The 17,051-nt window shown below is 38.3% G+C and overlaps 1 protein-coding gene across 5 annotated transcripts in view; it reads left to right on the top strand.

Annotated features, from left to right (window-relative positions):
• The first annotated feature begins 706 nt into the window (after positions 1–706).
• The window catches only part of IWS1 (interacts with SUPT6H, CTD assembly factor 1), a 47,751-nt gene continuing 31,406 nt past the window's right edge, over positions 707–17,051 (top strand). For 3 of the 5 annotated variants that reach the window (XM_054575052.1, XM_054575050.1, XM_054575051.1), the window contains exons 1-2: positions 952–1,075; positions 3,087–3,202. In XM_054575052.1, the coding sequence (XP_054431027.1) occupies positions 1,042–1,075; positions 3,087–3,202 (150 nt within the window). In that variant the 5' untranslated portion in view covers positions 952–1,041. Of the gene's footprint in view, positions 821–951; positions 1,076–3,083; positions 3,203–17,051 lie in introns of those variants that run through there. The other 2 variants (XM_054575054.1, XM_054575053.1) reach the window with 2 other exon arrangements.

Here is a 17,051-nt window from a genome sequence, read left to right as displayed (position 1 = left end):
AGTCTTTGTCTGACCTTGTCACGAGGAAACAAGGGAGTAATCTACAAGTGTTATAGGAGTCAGGAAAAAGAGTGGAAAGTGAGTTTTATCGAAGTCATAGGGAGGCGGCTTGTTCTTCACAGAGAACCTTTCCCGGAACACTGATCGGTCAGGTTGTTTCTTAACCATACCTGTCTCTTGGGAGCAAAGGCTTAAAGTAATACTCAGCAATGTCACACTCCTTTAACTGGGGATCTGTATGGAAACAAAAACCAGTACTTCCTACTGTTGACCAAATGGCTTGTTAAGATGGAAATTAAGCCAGTATTTTAAACGAGAGAAAAATGCCTTGAAAAGAGGTCCTTCGATCAGGTCAGTTAGGGCCGCATCACAGCCTCCTGGGTTTCGAACTACAAGTACCAGAGAGCAATGCGCCACTTCCTCCCAACACCAACGGCGGGAGTTAAGCGCCTCGCTGTATCTCGGTAACGATAATTAACTGGCCTACTGATGGAAAATGAATTTTAAAGGTCTTCATTTTTCGGAAGAGTAACTCAGAAGTTCCTCGAACAATGTGTGAACACAGAACTAATAAAGTAACATTACCACCTCTACGGGAGACAGACCAGGGTACTCCTCCAAAGGAAGACACTGAAGTCAGAGTTCCCGCTCACTTTTCCCAGTGGTCTCCTTTCTGTACTCGCCGTGCGGCCTTACCGTTGCGTCTTCTCATTGGCCGGCTGAAGGACGATTGCGCCTGCGCGCTGTGTTCCTCTGAGGGTCGTCGCAGACGCCATTTTGGCCCCAGAGGTACTTATGGGAAGTCAAGCCTTGCTTTCGGGTAGGGCCTCTTCTGCCTGGGCTTGTAGGTCGAAGTGTTTGCATCCGGCGCTGCTGTTGTTTTACTATCCGCACCCTTTAACCCTCCAGTCGGGCGGGAACCTCTGAGCACCGGACCGCGCCTTCGGGGTGGGGGGGAGGCTCCGCACCGCCGAGAAGGAGGTGACAGGGGAGGCGTGGGGCGCGGACACTCTCGGCCGAGAGCCTCCCCCGCCCCCCGCCATGGATTCCGAATATTACAGCGGCGACCAGTCAGGTGGGGCAGAGACCTCGGGCACAGGGCTGAGGGCGGGGCGGCTACTCGGCTTGTAGGGCTGTTCGGCAGGGGTGGCCTGGCACCCCTGCGGAGGTGGGGAGAGAGGCCGCGCAGGCGTCCCTCCCGGACTGGTCCGGACGTGGACTCTGAGGCGGAGCTCGAAGAGACCTCTGACCTGCTGCGGGCCCGGAAGTTAGAACCTTGAGGAGGGGATTCTAGAGGGAAAGCCGTCTTCTGAATCGGGGAAGCCAATTCCATGTATTAAGGGTTTACTGTGTGCAGGGTCCTAAGGAAGGTCGTCTCTGTTACCGGATTTTTTTCAGGAGTTGAGAGTGTTTTTCGAGAATTGAAGGGAACTAACTGTTCGCTGGAGGTGGGGGTGGGGGGGGGGAGATAAGATGCGGGACCTTACCTAGACTTACTCCGAGTTAGGGTTAGTTTAGCCTCGCAACACGGGTTTCCCAGTAAAGAAAACGTAGGAACTTTGTTTTAGTTGTGTTAATATTTTAGTTTACCTCTAGCAATTACTGATGATTTTTGTGCCTTTTCTTCACTTTGAGATCTTTCCTTTTCTCACTGAAGTTTGGTCTCTTTTTTTTTCTTGTTTATTCAATAAACACTTACTGGGCCCCACTGTGTTAACACTGCGCTAGGAACCAGAGATACAAAGACGAATAAGGCAGGACCTATTGGGGGAGAGAAAAACGTTAAGTTTGCTTTCTCTTTCAAAAGTGCTTAAGTAATTTTGTAAACGTTAACCTCTTCTCTCTTTTAAGTTCACTTTATATATGGCAGGGAATAGTTATGATTAAAAATGGTTTTCAAAGCATGCACTGCTGTTTACCTTTAAATGTTTTCCTGATGTTTTCAAAATAGTTTTTTAGTTCATTTGTGGTTTTAAGTTGTTTCTGAAGTAATTATACGTAATACATGTATAAAGATTAAGTGCTAAAATACGAGGAAAAAAACAGCAGTTCCCTAATTTCCTTTCTTTAAAGTTTTTTTTTTTTTGATGTTTACCTCCCTGTTCCTAACTTATGGCTGTCTCTTGTTGCATCATTTGTAGGCATTCTGTAATGATTTCCTATTATGCGAGGACTGGGTTTTATCTTCCTATGTGCCTTCTTCTCCCCCATACACACACTGTTGCAGCGTGATTGTTAAATTTCAGAATTATTGGTTTTATTATTTACTCCTTAGCTAAGTAAAGTAGCTCTTTAGTATGATAGTGGTTCCATTCTTAATGCAACTTTTTTGTTTTCCTGTAGGCTACTGTTTCATTTAAAAAATTTTTATTAAACTTCTAACCAAGTCTTCCCATTTCTTCCAACAACCCTAAATTTCTTTCAATACAATTTTACTTTATATTTTTATATTGGTTAAAGTGAGGTAGCAATTTATTTTACCATTTTGTAATATGATACAGTACTTTTTTTTTTTTTTTTTAAGAGCTCACACTATTTCTTAACTGCAATTCCTTGTGCTCTTCATTCATTAACAAGCACTGTACATCATTTACCAGGTAGTGTTTGGGCTCCAGGGATTCAGCAGTGAACCAAAATTCCTGCTCTTTTAGTACTTTCAAGTGACGAAAGAATCATATTAAACAAGTAACTTGGTAAATCACATAGTACATCAGAAGGTGGTAAGTAAATGCTATGGACAGAAAAGACCTAGGTTTTAAGAAAGCTGAAATTGTTACAGGGTACACTTATTTAGAGGTTGTTGACTTGGTCCTTAGTTATGGTCCTTAAGCTTCACGTTCCTTTTATGTGTATTTTTTCTACCATATATGTCACAATACATGTTATAATTATTGGTATTTATATGAGTATTATACTGTTGTCCTGTTTACAACATTAGCATTATTAGTTAGTTATGCTTCATCAGTGCTCTTTGTAAGCACAGAGTAACCTTTACTCTTACATTATTCTTGACTTTTTTGTTTATTTCACCTGTAGATGTCATCCATCTTACACCTTAAGTGGGTTTTTGTCTTATTTTTAAGCAGATGATGGTGGCGCTACCCCAGTACAAGATGAACGGGATTCAGGGTCAGACGTTGAGGATGATGTAAATGAGCAGCACTCTGGATCAGACACTGGAAGTGTAGAACGTCATTCAGAGGTATTGGCTAAATAACATCTTTGGGGAGGATTTTCTCTTGCATTACGTGAGACCTGTTATATTTAGCGGTTGTAGAGACCCTGTCACAAGTTTTAGGCTTCAAACTCTGGGAGTGAAGGATTGTAAGTTTATAGAGAACTTCTTTAAAAACAAATAGGGATAGGCCCTGGCCAGTGTGGCTCTGTTGGTTGGAGTGTTGTCCTGAAACCAGAAGGTCACAGGTTCAATTCCCAGTCAGGTCACATGTGTAGGTTTCGAGTTTGGTTCCTGGTCGGGATGAGTGTGGGAGGCAACTGATCTCAGTTTCTCTCACGTTGATGTTTCTCTCACTCCCTTTCTCTCTGGAATCAATAATTAAATACGTATTTTAAAAAATAAAGAGGGATAGTCTGGTTATTTAGGAAATCACAGGGACTTAAATTCTGATTGGATCCCATTTCAGGTATTAGGCAGTTATTGGCAGTTTTTGATTCAGAAAATGGGGCAGGCTTTTGATACTTGACTATGCTTCCCCATTCCCAAAAAATGATGTCTCATAGGAACAATGAACATTCGCAAACTGAAGAAATACCAATTGAAATAAAAAAATTGAGGGTTATCATCTGGCAAAAATTTTATCAGAATTTGGTTTTCTGAATTGTTTCAGCATACAAAATAACAAAGCTCATGTAATTCAAAAAGCTGTTTTTGCTTCCTAATACAGAGTAGTATTGGATATTGTGTACAGCATTTCAGCATATTTGGCCTAATAGATAACATATTTTTAAAACCGTTTAAGTTGCCTCCATGATTATATCATCTATTGTACAGTGTTAACAAAGTAAAATTGGGATGCTTTTCAATAAGTTACCTAGGAGTTTTTGGTAAACACAAACATGCAGAAATGATAAAGATGGCCAAATTTTCTTTTAAGAACTTGATATGCCATATATTTTGCTTGATTATGCATGCACAGAAAACTATCCAATTTTTAAGTGGTAGATATAATTATTAGATTGTATTACTGACTCTGTTCTTTGACATGATATTAGTAATTCATATGTTCAGTAAATATTTATTGAGCACCGTTGCGTCAGGCTGTTTTGACATATCAGTGACTAAATAAGGTCCTACCACCAAAGCCCTTCACTTCTTAGATTTATTTTCCAGTAGGAGGAGAAAAACATTAAACAACATACATTTTTAAAAATTGTATAGTTTATTAGAAGATGGTAAATGCTATGGAGGAAGGAGAAACTTAGAACTGAGTGAAGGATGCCAGATGGAGGGTAGGTTGTGATGCTAAGCAGGGAGGTACAGTTGGCCTTGTTAAGAAAGTGACACTTGAATCTAGACATGAAGGAGGGTGAGGAAATAGCCATGTGGCTACATAGGGGAAGAATATTCCAGGCAAAGACCCTGCAATGAGAGTGTACTTGATGTTTTCAAGGAGCACCCAGGAGCGAAGTGTGGCTAGAGTGGAATAAGGGGCAAGTGTGATCAGAGACCTGAATGGACTGAGAGAAGGGCTTATCTTTTAGTTATTTTGATATCACTCAAGTTTTTTGTATATTCTTGAACATTAAGACTAAATTCTAATTAATATATTGTTTGATAGATGGAAATTATTTGATAATGTAAACATTGTTATGGTATATTTAGTATGTAATATCTTAAGTTTCTGCTTCGGAAAACAGCATCAGTAGTTTGACTCATGGCCTCATGATTCAGTTACAAACATAAAAAGGCTACTTTTTAGCACCTTCAACTACTTATTTGTAGTGAGATGGATTCTAAATAAATGAATGTGCATGCTGTTGAAATTTGTAAATTGTAAAAGTTTAAAGAGAAAATTTAAATTACCATACTCCTGTCACTGAAATGACTTAATTTTTTCATTTTATTTCTCCTTCATCTATATATGTATGTTTTAATTTAATATTTTACTATATGTATTTTGTATCTGTATGTTTGTCTCTTCATTTATGATTATATCTGAAGTATTTCCCCATGTTATTAAAGATTCTCACTAGCACCATTTTTAATGGTTGCATAATATTTCATAATATGTATGCACCGATGCTTATTTAGCAGTTTCCTAAATGTTGACATTTAGACTATGTAGCCATTGTAAGTGGAGCTGCCCTGAACACTTTTGTACATAAACACTTGTATTCATTTTTTGCTTACTTACAAATCTGTCAGGAGAATTAATGAGAATAAAGAGGCCAAGAAACAGGGGTGTCAAACCTGCAATCTGTGGGCTACATGTGGCCCAGGATGGCTAGGAATGTGGCCCAACACAAAAATCATAAATTTACTTAAAACCTTTTTTCTCATCAGTTTTCATTAGTATTTGTGTATTTAATGTGTGGCCCAAGACAACCGTTCTTCCAGTGTGGCCCAGAGACGCCAAAATGTTGGACACCCAAGGCTTTTCATGGATAGTCCCCTCTAGAATGTTATCCTAATTTGTTAAACTACTTGTTAGTAGTTTGAGAGTGCTAATTGTACTCTGAAGTGTTGAGTTCTATATTAATGCTCATTTGCTTGTTTAAAATGGCTTCTAAAGAGAAATTTTGGATTGTTTTTGGGATGCTAATGGAGTGTTAAAAAAAGTACAGTTACATTAAAAGGAGCAGTGCAGATTACAGGCCCCAAACCTAAAGTGTGTATCGGTTTCTTATTGATATCTTAAGAATTTGACACAAATTTAGTGGCTTAAAACAACAAAAATTCATTACCTGGCAATTCTGAAGGTCAGAAGTCCAAAATGGGTCTTACTGAGTTAAAATTAAGGTGTCACCAAGTCTGTTCCTTCTCCAGGGGAGAATCTGTTTTCTTGCCTTCTCCAGTTTTACAGGCCACTTGCATTCTGTGGCTGTGGCCTTTCCACCATCTTTAAAGCCAGCACTATAGCATCTTCAGCTTTCTCTTTCTGACCTCTGCTTCTGTCCTCACTTCTCCGTGTCTTAGGCTGACCCTCCTGCATCTCTCCTATAAGGACCTTTGTAATTATATTGAGCCCTACTCAGATAATCCAGGATAATCTCCCTGCATCAAGATCCTTCGTTACAGCTGCACAGTCCTTTTTGCATGTAAAGTAACATATTCACAGGTTCCAGGGATTAGGACACAGGCATATTTAGAAGGGCCCATAGTTTTACCTACCACAAGATGGTACTCACAACAAGGTTTTCCAAATAATGAGACTAGAAAAATGTTTTTCCTGTTTGCATTTTAGAATTTAGGCTAGTTTTTTGTTTGTTTGTTTTTTTAATCATATCATCTACAGTATTCACCCTGCATGCTTTTCTTTGGATCTTTAAGTAGTACACCCATGCTGTGTGCACATGCACACACACAGAGTCATTAACACAGTGGTCCATATAGGAAATAACTGATATAAAATTTTGGAGACCAATAATTTTTGCAGACTTTTGAACCACTTTTAATAAAGGCACTTTAGTTATTAAAAAACTATTTTTTCTTAAAATAATAGTATGTATTGATAAATTTTTGACATTATAGGTTAAGTCTATAGAAAATGAGGGTTTATTGTGCTCTCACTGGTGTGGCTCAGTTGGTTGGGCATTTTCCTGCAAAATGGAGAGTCGCCTGTTTGATTCCTGGTTAGGGCACATGTCTGGGTTGCTGGTTCGTCTCTCAGGGCACGTAGGAGAGGCAACTGATCAATGTTTCTCTCTCAGATTGATGTTTCTCGCCTTCTCTTTCTCCCTCTCTTCCCCTCTCTAAAAATAAATAAATAAAATCTTTTTAAAAAATGAAAATGAGAGTTTATTATAACATAAACACGATGTGGGCTCTCTAAATCATTCTGTCTAGGAATGTTTTTTCTGTCATGGATGGGCTGACCTGATAGCTATTTGTAGTAGGATCTCTGTTTTTTGGATGGTTGGCTTCTTTTTCTTTAAGTTTTGAGAAAAATCAAGATGATACATTTACACTGTGAAAGGATTCCTCCTATCTGGTTAATTAATACATTCATCACCTCATGTATTTATCTTTGGGTGTGTGCACGCGTGCATGCACGAGAATATTTAAGTTCTGTTTTCTTAGCAATATCATTCATACAATACTGTGTTATCAGCTATAGTAACCATGTTATACATTAGATCCCAAGACCTTATTCACCTAAAGTTTGTACCCCTCTACCAACTTCTCATTATTTCCCCCACCCTCCAACCCCTGGCAGCCCCTTTTGTACTCTCAGTTTCTCTGCTTTTGACTTCTTTGTTTAGATTCCACATATAAATGATGTCACATATTATTTGTCTTTCTCTTTTTGGCTTATTTCATTTAGCATAATACTCTCGGGGTCCATCCATGTTGTTGCAATAAGTAAGGATTTCTTCTTTCTCATGGCTGAATAATATTTCATTGTGAGTGTGTGTGTGTGTGTGTGTGTGTGAGAGAGAGAGAGAGAGAGAGAGAGAGAGAGAGAGAGAGAGAGATCGAGAGAGATCCCTTCATCTGTTGATGGATACTTCGGTTGTTTCTGTATCTTGGCTATATTTAATAATGCAGTAAACATGGAAATACAGATATATCTTACAGTATCCTGATTTCATTTCCTTAGGATATATACCAAGAAGTAGGATTGCTAGGTCATATGATAGTTCAATTTTTATATTTTTGAGAAACTTTTATACTGTTTTCCATAGTGACTGTACCAATTTACATTCTCACCAGCAGTGTACAAGGGTTCCCAGGTACTCACCAACACTTTTTATCTCTTGTCTTTTTTGACAGCCATTGTAACAGGTTTGAGGTGATCTCTGATTGTGGTTTTGATTTGCATTTCCCTAATAACTACTGATGTTCAGTGCCTTTTCGTGTCCCTATTGGCTATGTCTTCTTTGGAAAAATATCCAGGTCCTCTGCCCATGTTTTAATCAGATTGTTTATTTTCTGTTGTGTAAGTTTCTTATTTTGATTATGAACACCTTATTAGATAATATGATTTGCAAATATTTTCTCCCATTTATTAGGTTGCCTTTTCATTTTGTTGATAATTTCCTTTGCTATGCAGAAGCTTTTTAGTTTGATGTAGTCCAATTTGTTGCTTTTATTGCCTTTGCTTTGGGTGTTTAATTAAAAAAAAAAATCATTGCCAAGACTATTGTCAAGGAGCTTACCCCAATGTTTTCTTCTAGGAGTTTTATAGTTTTAGGTCTTAAATTCAAGTTTTTGGTCTGTTTTGAGCTGATCTTTGTGTATGTGGCTGTCCACATTTAAACACCATGTATTCAAGAGGCTTTACTATTCTTGCTTCCTTTGTCAAAAATTAATTAACCATATATGCATGGGTTTATTTCCGGACTGTCTGTTTTGTTCTGTTACTCTTTGTGTCTGTTTTTACGCCAGTGCCATACTGTTTTGATGTCTATGGCTTTGTAATATAGTTTGAAATCAGGCAGTCTGATGCCTTCAGTTTTGTTGTTCTTAAGATTGCTTTGGCTATTTGTTTTTTTCTGTGGCCTTGTGCACATTTTAAAATTGTTTTATTTTTGTGAAAAAAGTCCATGGCAATTTTGATAGTGATTGCATTGAATCTACAGGTTGCTTGGTAGTGTAGACATTTTAACAATATTCTTCCAGTCCTTGAGCATGAATATCTTTCCATTTATTTATGTGTTCAGTGTTTTTCATCAGTGTCTTGTAGGTTTCGGTGTACAGATATTTCACCTCCTTGGTTAAATTTATTCCTAAGAAATATTCTTTTTGGTGCAGTTTGTAAATGGGATTGTTTTCTTAATTTCTCTTTCCTATAATAGTTAGTGTATAGAAACAACTGATTTTTTGTGTATTGATTTTGTATCCTGCAACTGTACCAAGTTTATTAGTTTTAATAGTTTTTTGGTACAGTCTTTAAGGTTTTTATATGTAATACATCATCTAAAAATGGTGACAGTTGTACCTCTTTTTGATTTGGAAGTCTTATAGTACTTTCAGCGCTATGTGCACTGTGTTGAATAAAAGTGGTGAGTGAGCATCCTTGTCTTGTTCCTGCCTGATCTTACAAGAAAAGCTTTCAGTTTTTCACTATGGAATATAATATTATCTTTGGGCTGGTCATGTATGATTTTCATTATGTTGAGGTATGTTCCCTCTGTACCCAGTTTGTTGAGAGTTTTTATTGGATATGGTTGTTGAATTTTGTCAAATGCTTTTTCTGCATCTGTTGAGATGATCATAGGATTTTTATCTTTCATTTTATTAATGTAGTGTGTCACATTGATTGATATGTGGAAGCTGAATCATCCTTGCATCCCTGGAATAAATCCCATTAGATCATGGTGTAGATTCTTTACATCTAGATTTGCTGATATTTTGTTGACGATTTTTTTACATCTCTGTTCATCAGGGATATTGGCCTGTAATTTTCTTGTCATGTCTTTGTATGGTTTTGGTATCAGGATAATGCTGGCCTCATAAAGTGAGTTTGGATGTGTTCCTTTCTGTATAGTTTTTTGAAAGAGTTTGAAAAGAAATTGTATTAATTCTTCTTTAACTGTTTGGTAGAATTCACCAATGAAGCCATCTGTTCCTGGACTTTTCTTGTTGGAAGGTTTTTGGTAACTGATTGAATCTCCTTGCTGGTAATCAGTCTGTTCAGATTTTCTGTTTCTTCACAATTCAGTCTTGGTAGGTTGTGTTTCTAAGAATTTATTCATTTGTTCTATGTTGTCCAATTTGTTGGAGTATAATTATCCTTAATCTCTTATGATTCTTTGTATTTGTGTGATATCAGTTGTAATGTCTTCTCTTTTATCTATAATTTTATTGGGGCCTTCTCTCTTTTTTTCTCTTGGTTTGTTAGGTTTTTTGTCTCTTTTATTTATTTTTGCTTTGATCTTTGTTATTTCCTTCCTTTTACTACCTTTGGTTCCCGCGGCTCCCCCCCCCCCCGCCCCACCAGTCGTCCCCCCCCCCCCCCACCAGTTCATCCAGAAGTAAAGGTAGATTGTTTGAGATCTTCCTTTTTCTTGATGTAGGCGTTTATTGCTGTAACCTTCCCTGTTAAAACTGCTTTTACTGCATCCATATATTTTGGTATGTTGTATTTTTATTTTCATACGTCCCAAGATATATTTTCATTTCTTTTTTGACCAATTGATTGTTTAGTAGCACTATCTATTGTTGAAAATGGAGTATAAGTCGCCTGCTATTATTGTATTGTTGTCTTATTTCTCTCTTCAGATCTTTAAATATTTACTTTATATGTTTAGATGCTCTGATGTTGGGTACATAAGTATTTATAAATGTTAATACCTTGTTGGATTAACTCCTTTATCATTATATAATGATCTTTGTCTCTTAGTATAGTTTTGGGCTTAAAGCCTATTTTGTCTGATATAAATATAGCTATCCCTGCTTTCTTTTGGTTTCCATTTGTATGGAATATCTCTTTCTATCCCTTCACTTCCAGTCAGTGTGTGTCCTTAAAGCCGAAGTGAGTCTCTTGTAGGTAGCATGTAGAGATAGGTCTTGCTTTCTTATCCATTCAGCTACTGTATGTCTTTTGATTGGAGAATTTAGTCCATTTATAATAATTACTGATAGGCATGGGCCTAATAGTGCCACTTTACTTATTGTTTTCAGGTTATTTTGTAATTTCTTTGTTCCTTCTCTTGCTCTCTTCCTTTGTGATTTGATGATTTTCTGTAGTGGTATGCTTAGATTCTTTTCTTTTTACCTTTTGGGTATCTACTCTAGGTTTTTGCTTTGTGGATTACCATGAGATTTGCATGACATATATTCGTAAGTCTAATTTTAAGCAGATAACAACCTAGCTTCTAACACAGAAAAAACCTTTACATTTTTATTTTCTTCCCCTTCCCATTTTATGTGTTTTATGTCACTTTATATCTTTTCCCCTTGCGTATCCATTAATAAATTATTATAGTTGTGTTTATTGTTAATGCTTTTGTGCATTTTAATTTCTTTAATAATATTTTTACTATATTTTTTGAGTTCGTTCTTTAGTGGCTGCTATAGAGTTTACCACATAAATCAACGAGAATCAGCTTCAGATTTACAATAGATTAGTTCCCAGTGGCATGTAGAAATGCTCCTTCTGTGTAGCTTTATTCTCTTTTTCTCTTTTTGTAATATTGTTGTTATATATATTACATCTATTAATGTTACAAATCCAATAATACTCTGTTATAACTATTACTTTACCATCTGAAATCATTTCCTTAGCTTAAGGAAGCTTTGCGACCACCCTCCTCCTTTGTAATGTTATCAGCAAATATGATATTTCTATTACAGGCCCAACTGTATACTGTATACATATTACTTGGTGCAACTGCTATTTAAATCAGTTAAAAATAAGAAAAATAGAAAATACGCATTTATACTGTCTTTTATACTTACGTAATTACCTTTACTGGTGCTTACTGTTTTTTCATGTGAGTTGAGTTTATCACCTGAAGTCACTTGCTTTCAGCCTGAAGAACTTTATTTCTTGTATGGTGGGTCTGCTAGACAAATTACCTCATTTTTTGATTATCTGAGAAAGTTTTCATTTCTTTTTTGTTTAATATTTATTTTTGAAAGATGGTTTTGTTGGATATAGGATTCTTGGTTGACAATTTTTTTTTTCTTTGAACAGTTCAAATATTTTATCCCGCTGCTTTCAGAATTTGATCAACAAGCTAATTCAGTCAAATTCTGCCTCTTTTGACAGAACAGTTTCCGAGGTCTGTGTTCGATACTTGCCTTGAGCCCCAGGATGGTTCTTTCCAGCTGTCTTATTCTCTGCTTCTCTTCTGCAAACTACCTCCATACAAAACCTTTGCTGAAACACTTTGCCTTCCACCACATCTTCCTGTATTCTGGAAAATGCCTTAGCCTGAAATTACTCAGGCTTAATTATCAATGCAGTTTATTTGGGTAGGTTACTGCCTGCTTTTTCTCCAGGCAAAGTCTTTGAGCCTGGTGGACTCAAAGGTGAGCCTTTTGGACTGGTGGTGAGGACACGATGGAAAACTTCTGAGTAAAACCCAGATCGATGAGCTGAGCTTTCAGCGGGGCTTAGGGATTGGACAGCAGCCTGCAGTGCTCTAGACTTACCTCTTCTTGCATGGAACCACGGTCTCATTTGTTGATGCAAGGACAATTAGGTATTCTTGGTTTACTGCACCCAAGGTAGAGCCTCCTTTTCATCATTGAAGGCTGAGTAGAATATTGGATCCCCCAACTCTTGATTGTACTTGCCTGGAACTTAGTTTCATAATGGGTGGTGGAGGCAGGATAAGAAATGCTGATGTCCTCTTCCTGGGAAGAAACCCTTCCACCTGGGAGCTGGAGGAAGGGGGATACCCTGTGTTCTTGGCTGCAGCAATCTGGAATGGAGTATCCTTTGCTTATCTGTGAGGTTGGGGAGTATTGGTCTTGGTTCAAACACCAGATTCTTGCTTCCCTTACCCAACTGTTTGTAGATCTTTTGGGAGAGAGACTCTTTTATTTGTTCTTCACTCACGGGACTATGTCCAGAGCCTTTCAGTGGTTGATTTTAAATACTTCTAACCAATTTCACTACGGAGCTGGTCATTGGAACTTTTCAGGCTGTCAAACCAGAAGTCATCTTTTGGATTCATTTTTGTCTCTTTTACTAATTGGTCATACCTCTCCATATTTCCCAGTTGAAGTCCCACAAGGACCCAGAATGCTTTACTTGTCTGTTACCGCAACCTGTTGGGAGCTTTGAGTTCTTTCATCTCATTGGGTCTCCTGTGTGTGGATCCTGTTTGTGGTCATCCCTGCACAGAAAGCAGTCCAGTGCTGCTTTCCTGAACAAGGCATTGAGAGTAAGCCAGCTGTGGGCATTTGGGGGCAGGAGTGTATATTGCGGGACAGTTAGTATCTTGATTCTGGAGCATAAAGTGAAATGCTAGTAGCATATTCTCTCCAGTCACTGAAGGCCAAAAATGGCTTCTCACATTCACAAATGCCCCTTCAGTGAGGTGCCAGAGCCACCCTTAGGTTCAGGACACTAAAATGGACAAATGAGGCATGGTAAGCATAAGAAAGGAAACAAGTATTCAGCAATATAGGGATAAGCCTTCACAGATGAGTCTGAGTCTGTTTTTTCCTTCATTTTTTATTTTTTACTTAAGTATAGTTGGTATACAATCTTATATTGGCTACCTTAGTTTCAGGTATATAGCGATGCAACATTTTTATACCTTATATTTTGATCACCCCACTAATTCCTAGTAATCATCTGTTACTCTTCAAACCTATTACAACATTATTAACTGTATTCCACTTCCTTTTTCACCCATACTCCTACTCCTTCCTTCTAGTAACCATTCCTTTTGTCTCTGTTTCAATGAGTCTATTGTATATTTTTGTTTTGTTTTGTTTTTGAGCTGAGTCTTGAAGGGTGAATGTTTTGTAATTAATGATATTTTTTTACAAATGGTTAATAACATTTGTTGAATGTTCACAGGCTGCTTTATATAAGATGTAAATACTATTCCTAGCTTCATCAGATTGAGGACATTGATGCTTTGAGAAATTAAGAGTATTTCTCTGGATCACACAGTAGAAAGTGGCTGACCTGGGATTTGGACCTCAGGTCTTTCTGTCTTTCTGACTCTAAAGTCCATGTTGTTCCTTTTTTTTTTTTTTAATGATTATGCTTGTCCCATTTTAATGATTACAATTGTCCCATTTTTTTCTCCCCTTTATTCCCTTCCACCTTGCACTGCTCGACCCCCCGGCATTTTCCCCCTTATTTCCTGTCCATGGGTTTTATATATAAATTCTTTGGCTTCTCCATTTCCTATGCTATTCTTAACCTCCCCCTGCCTATTTTGTACCTACTATTTATTCTACTTATTCCCTGTACCATTTGCCCTGTTCTTGCCCCTCCCTTGTCCCCTGTTTTACTGTAAATAGTTTTTGATCTTTTTCTTAGATAAGTCCCTTTAACATTTCATATAATAAGGGCTTGGTGGTGACGAACTCCTTCAACTTGACCTTATCTGGGAAGCCTTTTAGCAACCCTTCCATTCTAAATGATAGCTTTGCTGGATAAAGTAATCCTGGATGTAGGTCCTTGCTTTTCATGACTTTGAATACTTCTTTCCAGCCCCTTCTTGCCTGCAAGGCTTCTTTTGAGAAGTCAGCTGATGGTCTTATGGGAACTCCTTTGTAGGTAACAGTCTCCTTTTCTCTTGCTGCTTTTAAGATTGTCTACTTATCTTTAATCTTCAGTAATATAATTATGATGTGCCTTGGTGTGTGCTTCCTTGGGTCCAACTTCTTTGGGACTCTGAGCTTCCTGGATCTCCTGGAAGTCTATTTCCTTGGCCACATTGGGGAAATTCTCCTTCATTAGTTTTCAATTTCTTGCTCTTCTTCCCCTTCTGACACCCCTATGATTCAGATGTTGGATCATTTAAAGTTGTCCCAGAGGTTCCTAAGCCTCTCGTCATTTTTTTGAATTCTTGTTTCTTCATTGTGTTCTGGTTGAATGTTTATCTCTTACTTCTGCTCCAAATTGTTGATTTGAGTTCCTGTTTTCTTTCCTTTACTGTTAGTTCCCTGTTTATTTTTCTTTATTTCACTTTGCATAGCCTTCACTTTTTCCTCCATTTTGTGACCATACTCAACCATTTCTGTGAGCATCCAGATTACCAGTGTTTTGAGCTGTGCATCTGATAGGTTGGCTATCTCTTCATTGCTGAGTTATATTTTTGGAACTTTGATCTGTTCTTTCAATTGGGCCATATTTCTTTGTCTCAGCATGCCTGTTGTGTTGGAAGGGGTGGAGGCTTAGGCCAGGGCAACCCAGGTCCCTGTGTTGTGACGCTCTTTGTTGGGGAGGGGTCCGAGAGGAAAAAAACGCCCTTGCTTGGCTCTCTGTTGGCTTTCAGTAACTTCCCCTGCTACCCACAAGCAAATTGGTCCCTTCTGGTACTGATTCCCAGGTGGGTGGGTTTGTGTGCGTTCTAGGGTCCTGTGGGTCTCTCCACCTGACTGTCCTGTGAGGCTGGGAGTTTCTCCTGCTTCTGCAACCCCTCCGGTTTTTTATAGTCAGGGGCTTTGAGGCTTTCTTTTCTCGCACTGGAACCCTGGATTCTGTGGCTTGTCTTGCTCCCCAGGTGTTCTTCTGATTTATCGACATGCAAATGTGGGACTGACTGGTCTGCCGGCTGGCCGCCACTTCTCCCTCCTGGTCCTCCAGCTGCTGCCTTGCCATGCATCCTCTCTGTCCAGGCTGCCTGGCTCCGCCTCTCCTATGGGTCTGGATGAATGTTTCTTCTTTGGTACCTTGGTTGTCGGACTTTGATACAGCTTGGTTTTTCTGGCAGTTCTGGTTACTTGTTTTTAAATTTGTTGTTGCCCTTTTGATTGTGTGAAGAGGCAAAGTGTATCTACCTATGCTTCCATCTTTGCTGGAAGTTCTGCCTCCATGTTCTTAACTGTCATATTATGTTGCATGAAGTCCATTCTGCCTAGAGAGAGAAAGATTGAAGAAGCTTCAAAGAGTGGGTATTTTTGCTCAGTTTTGAGATACGAAAAGGACAAGGTAGGGGAAAAATGCTCTAGGCAAAAAGAACAGGATTTGCAAAGGCATGGAGATAACATAGTAAAGTCAATAGTAGTTCCATATGTCTGGAGTAGAATTCCTAAAGTGCAGTCTGGATCACTTGGATTATATATCAAAATGCAGATTCTTTGACCCCTTCCCAAGACTTGCTGGATTCATATCCGGAGAGGAGAAGCCCAAAAATCTCCATGCTTTTCATTAAAGCTCAAGTGATTCCTATGCACACCAATGTTTAGGAACTGCTGTTGTTTGTAAAGTGCATGGGGTTGATGTTGGTGAGAAGGGAGAAATGAGTCTGGAATCATAGTTAGGAGTTTGCTTCATCATTATAAACTCTTAAGCTTTGTGTACAATTTTTTTTCCCAGTACTGTCATCAGGAGTTTCTTTGTTTCTGTCTGATTCCGAAATGAACTAACTTTTCAGAGACAAAGGACACTCTGGTGTATAGCCTTATTTTATCATCTGTATGCTTGCTGTACAGTTAGAGTTTCTCAAAGTCAAAGCTTGCAACACTCTAGAAGGTTCATTAGGTTAAGGATTGTTGTTTCATTGCTAGATTGCTCAAATTCTTTCACATGCTAAGTAAGTTGGTATATATAAACAGACTCTTAAGATGAGGATTTCAGATAGATCTTCCAGAACCAAGGTGCAATGAAATACATTTTTGAAAATGTTCCTGTAACAAGATGAATAGGGAACCCACTGTGTGGAAGAACATTTTCCCCAATGACACATCTGACAAGGGTTTAGTCCTCAAAATAAACAAAGAACTAATACAACTCAGTGCCAGGAAGACAGACAACCCAATTAAGAAATTGTCAAAAGAGCTGAATAGACACTTTTTCAAAGAGGACATATAGAGGGCCCATAGACATATGAAAAAATGCTCAGCATCACTAATTATCAAAGAAATGCAAATTAAAACCTCAGTAAATCAAGTCCTTTAACATTGGTTGCAGTACTGGTTTGATGTTAACAAACTCCTTTGGCTTTTCTTGTCTGGGAAGCTCCTTATTTCTCCTTCTATTTTAAATGATAGCCTTGCTGCATACAGTAGCCGTGGTTGTAGGTCCTTACTTTTCTAAAACCTCCGTGAGTTATCCCCTTTTTCCTGTCAGAATGACTACCATCAGTAACTCAAACAGTAAGTGTTGGTGAGGATGTGGAGAAAAGGGAACCCTAATGCACTGTTGGTGGGAATGCAGTCTGGTGCAGCCACAGAAAGCAATATGGGGTATCCTTAAAAAGTTAAAAATGGAACTCCTTTTGACCCAGTG

Source organism: Pteronotus mesoamericanus, unplaced genomic scaffold, assembly GCF_021234165.1.
Source record: "Pteronotus mesoamericanus isolate MK-2021 breed Mesoamerican mustached bat unplaced genomic scaffold, CSHL_Meso_final contig_27, whole genome shotgun sequence".
NCBI lineage: Eukaryota > Metazoa > Chordata > Mammalia > Chiroptera > Mormoopidae > Pteronotus > Pteronotus mesoamericanus.
This window is presented reverse-complemented; position numbering and strand designations above follow the sequence as displayed.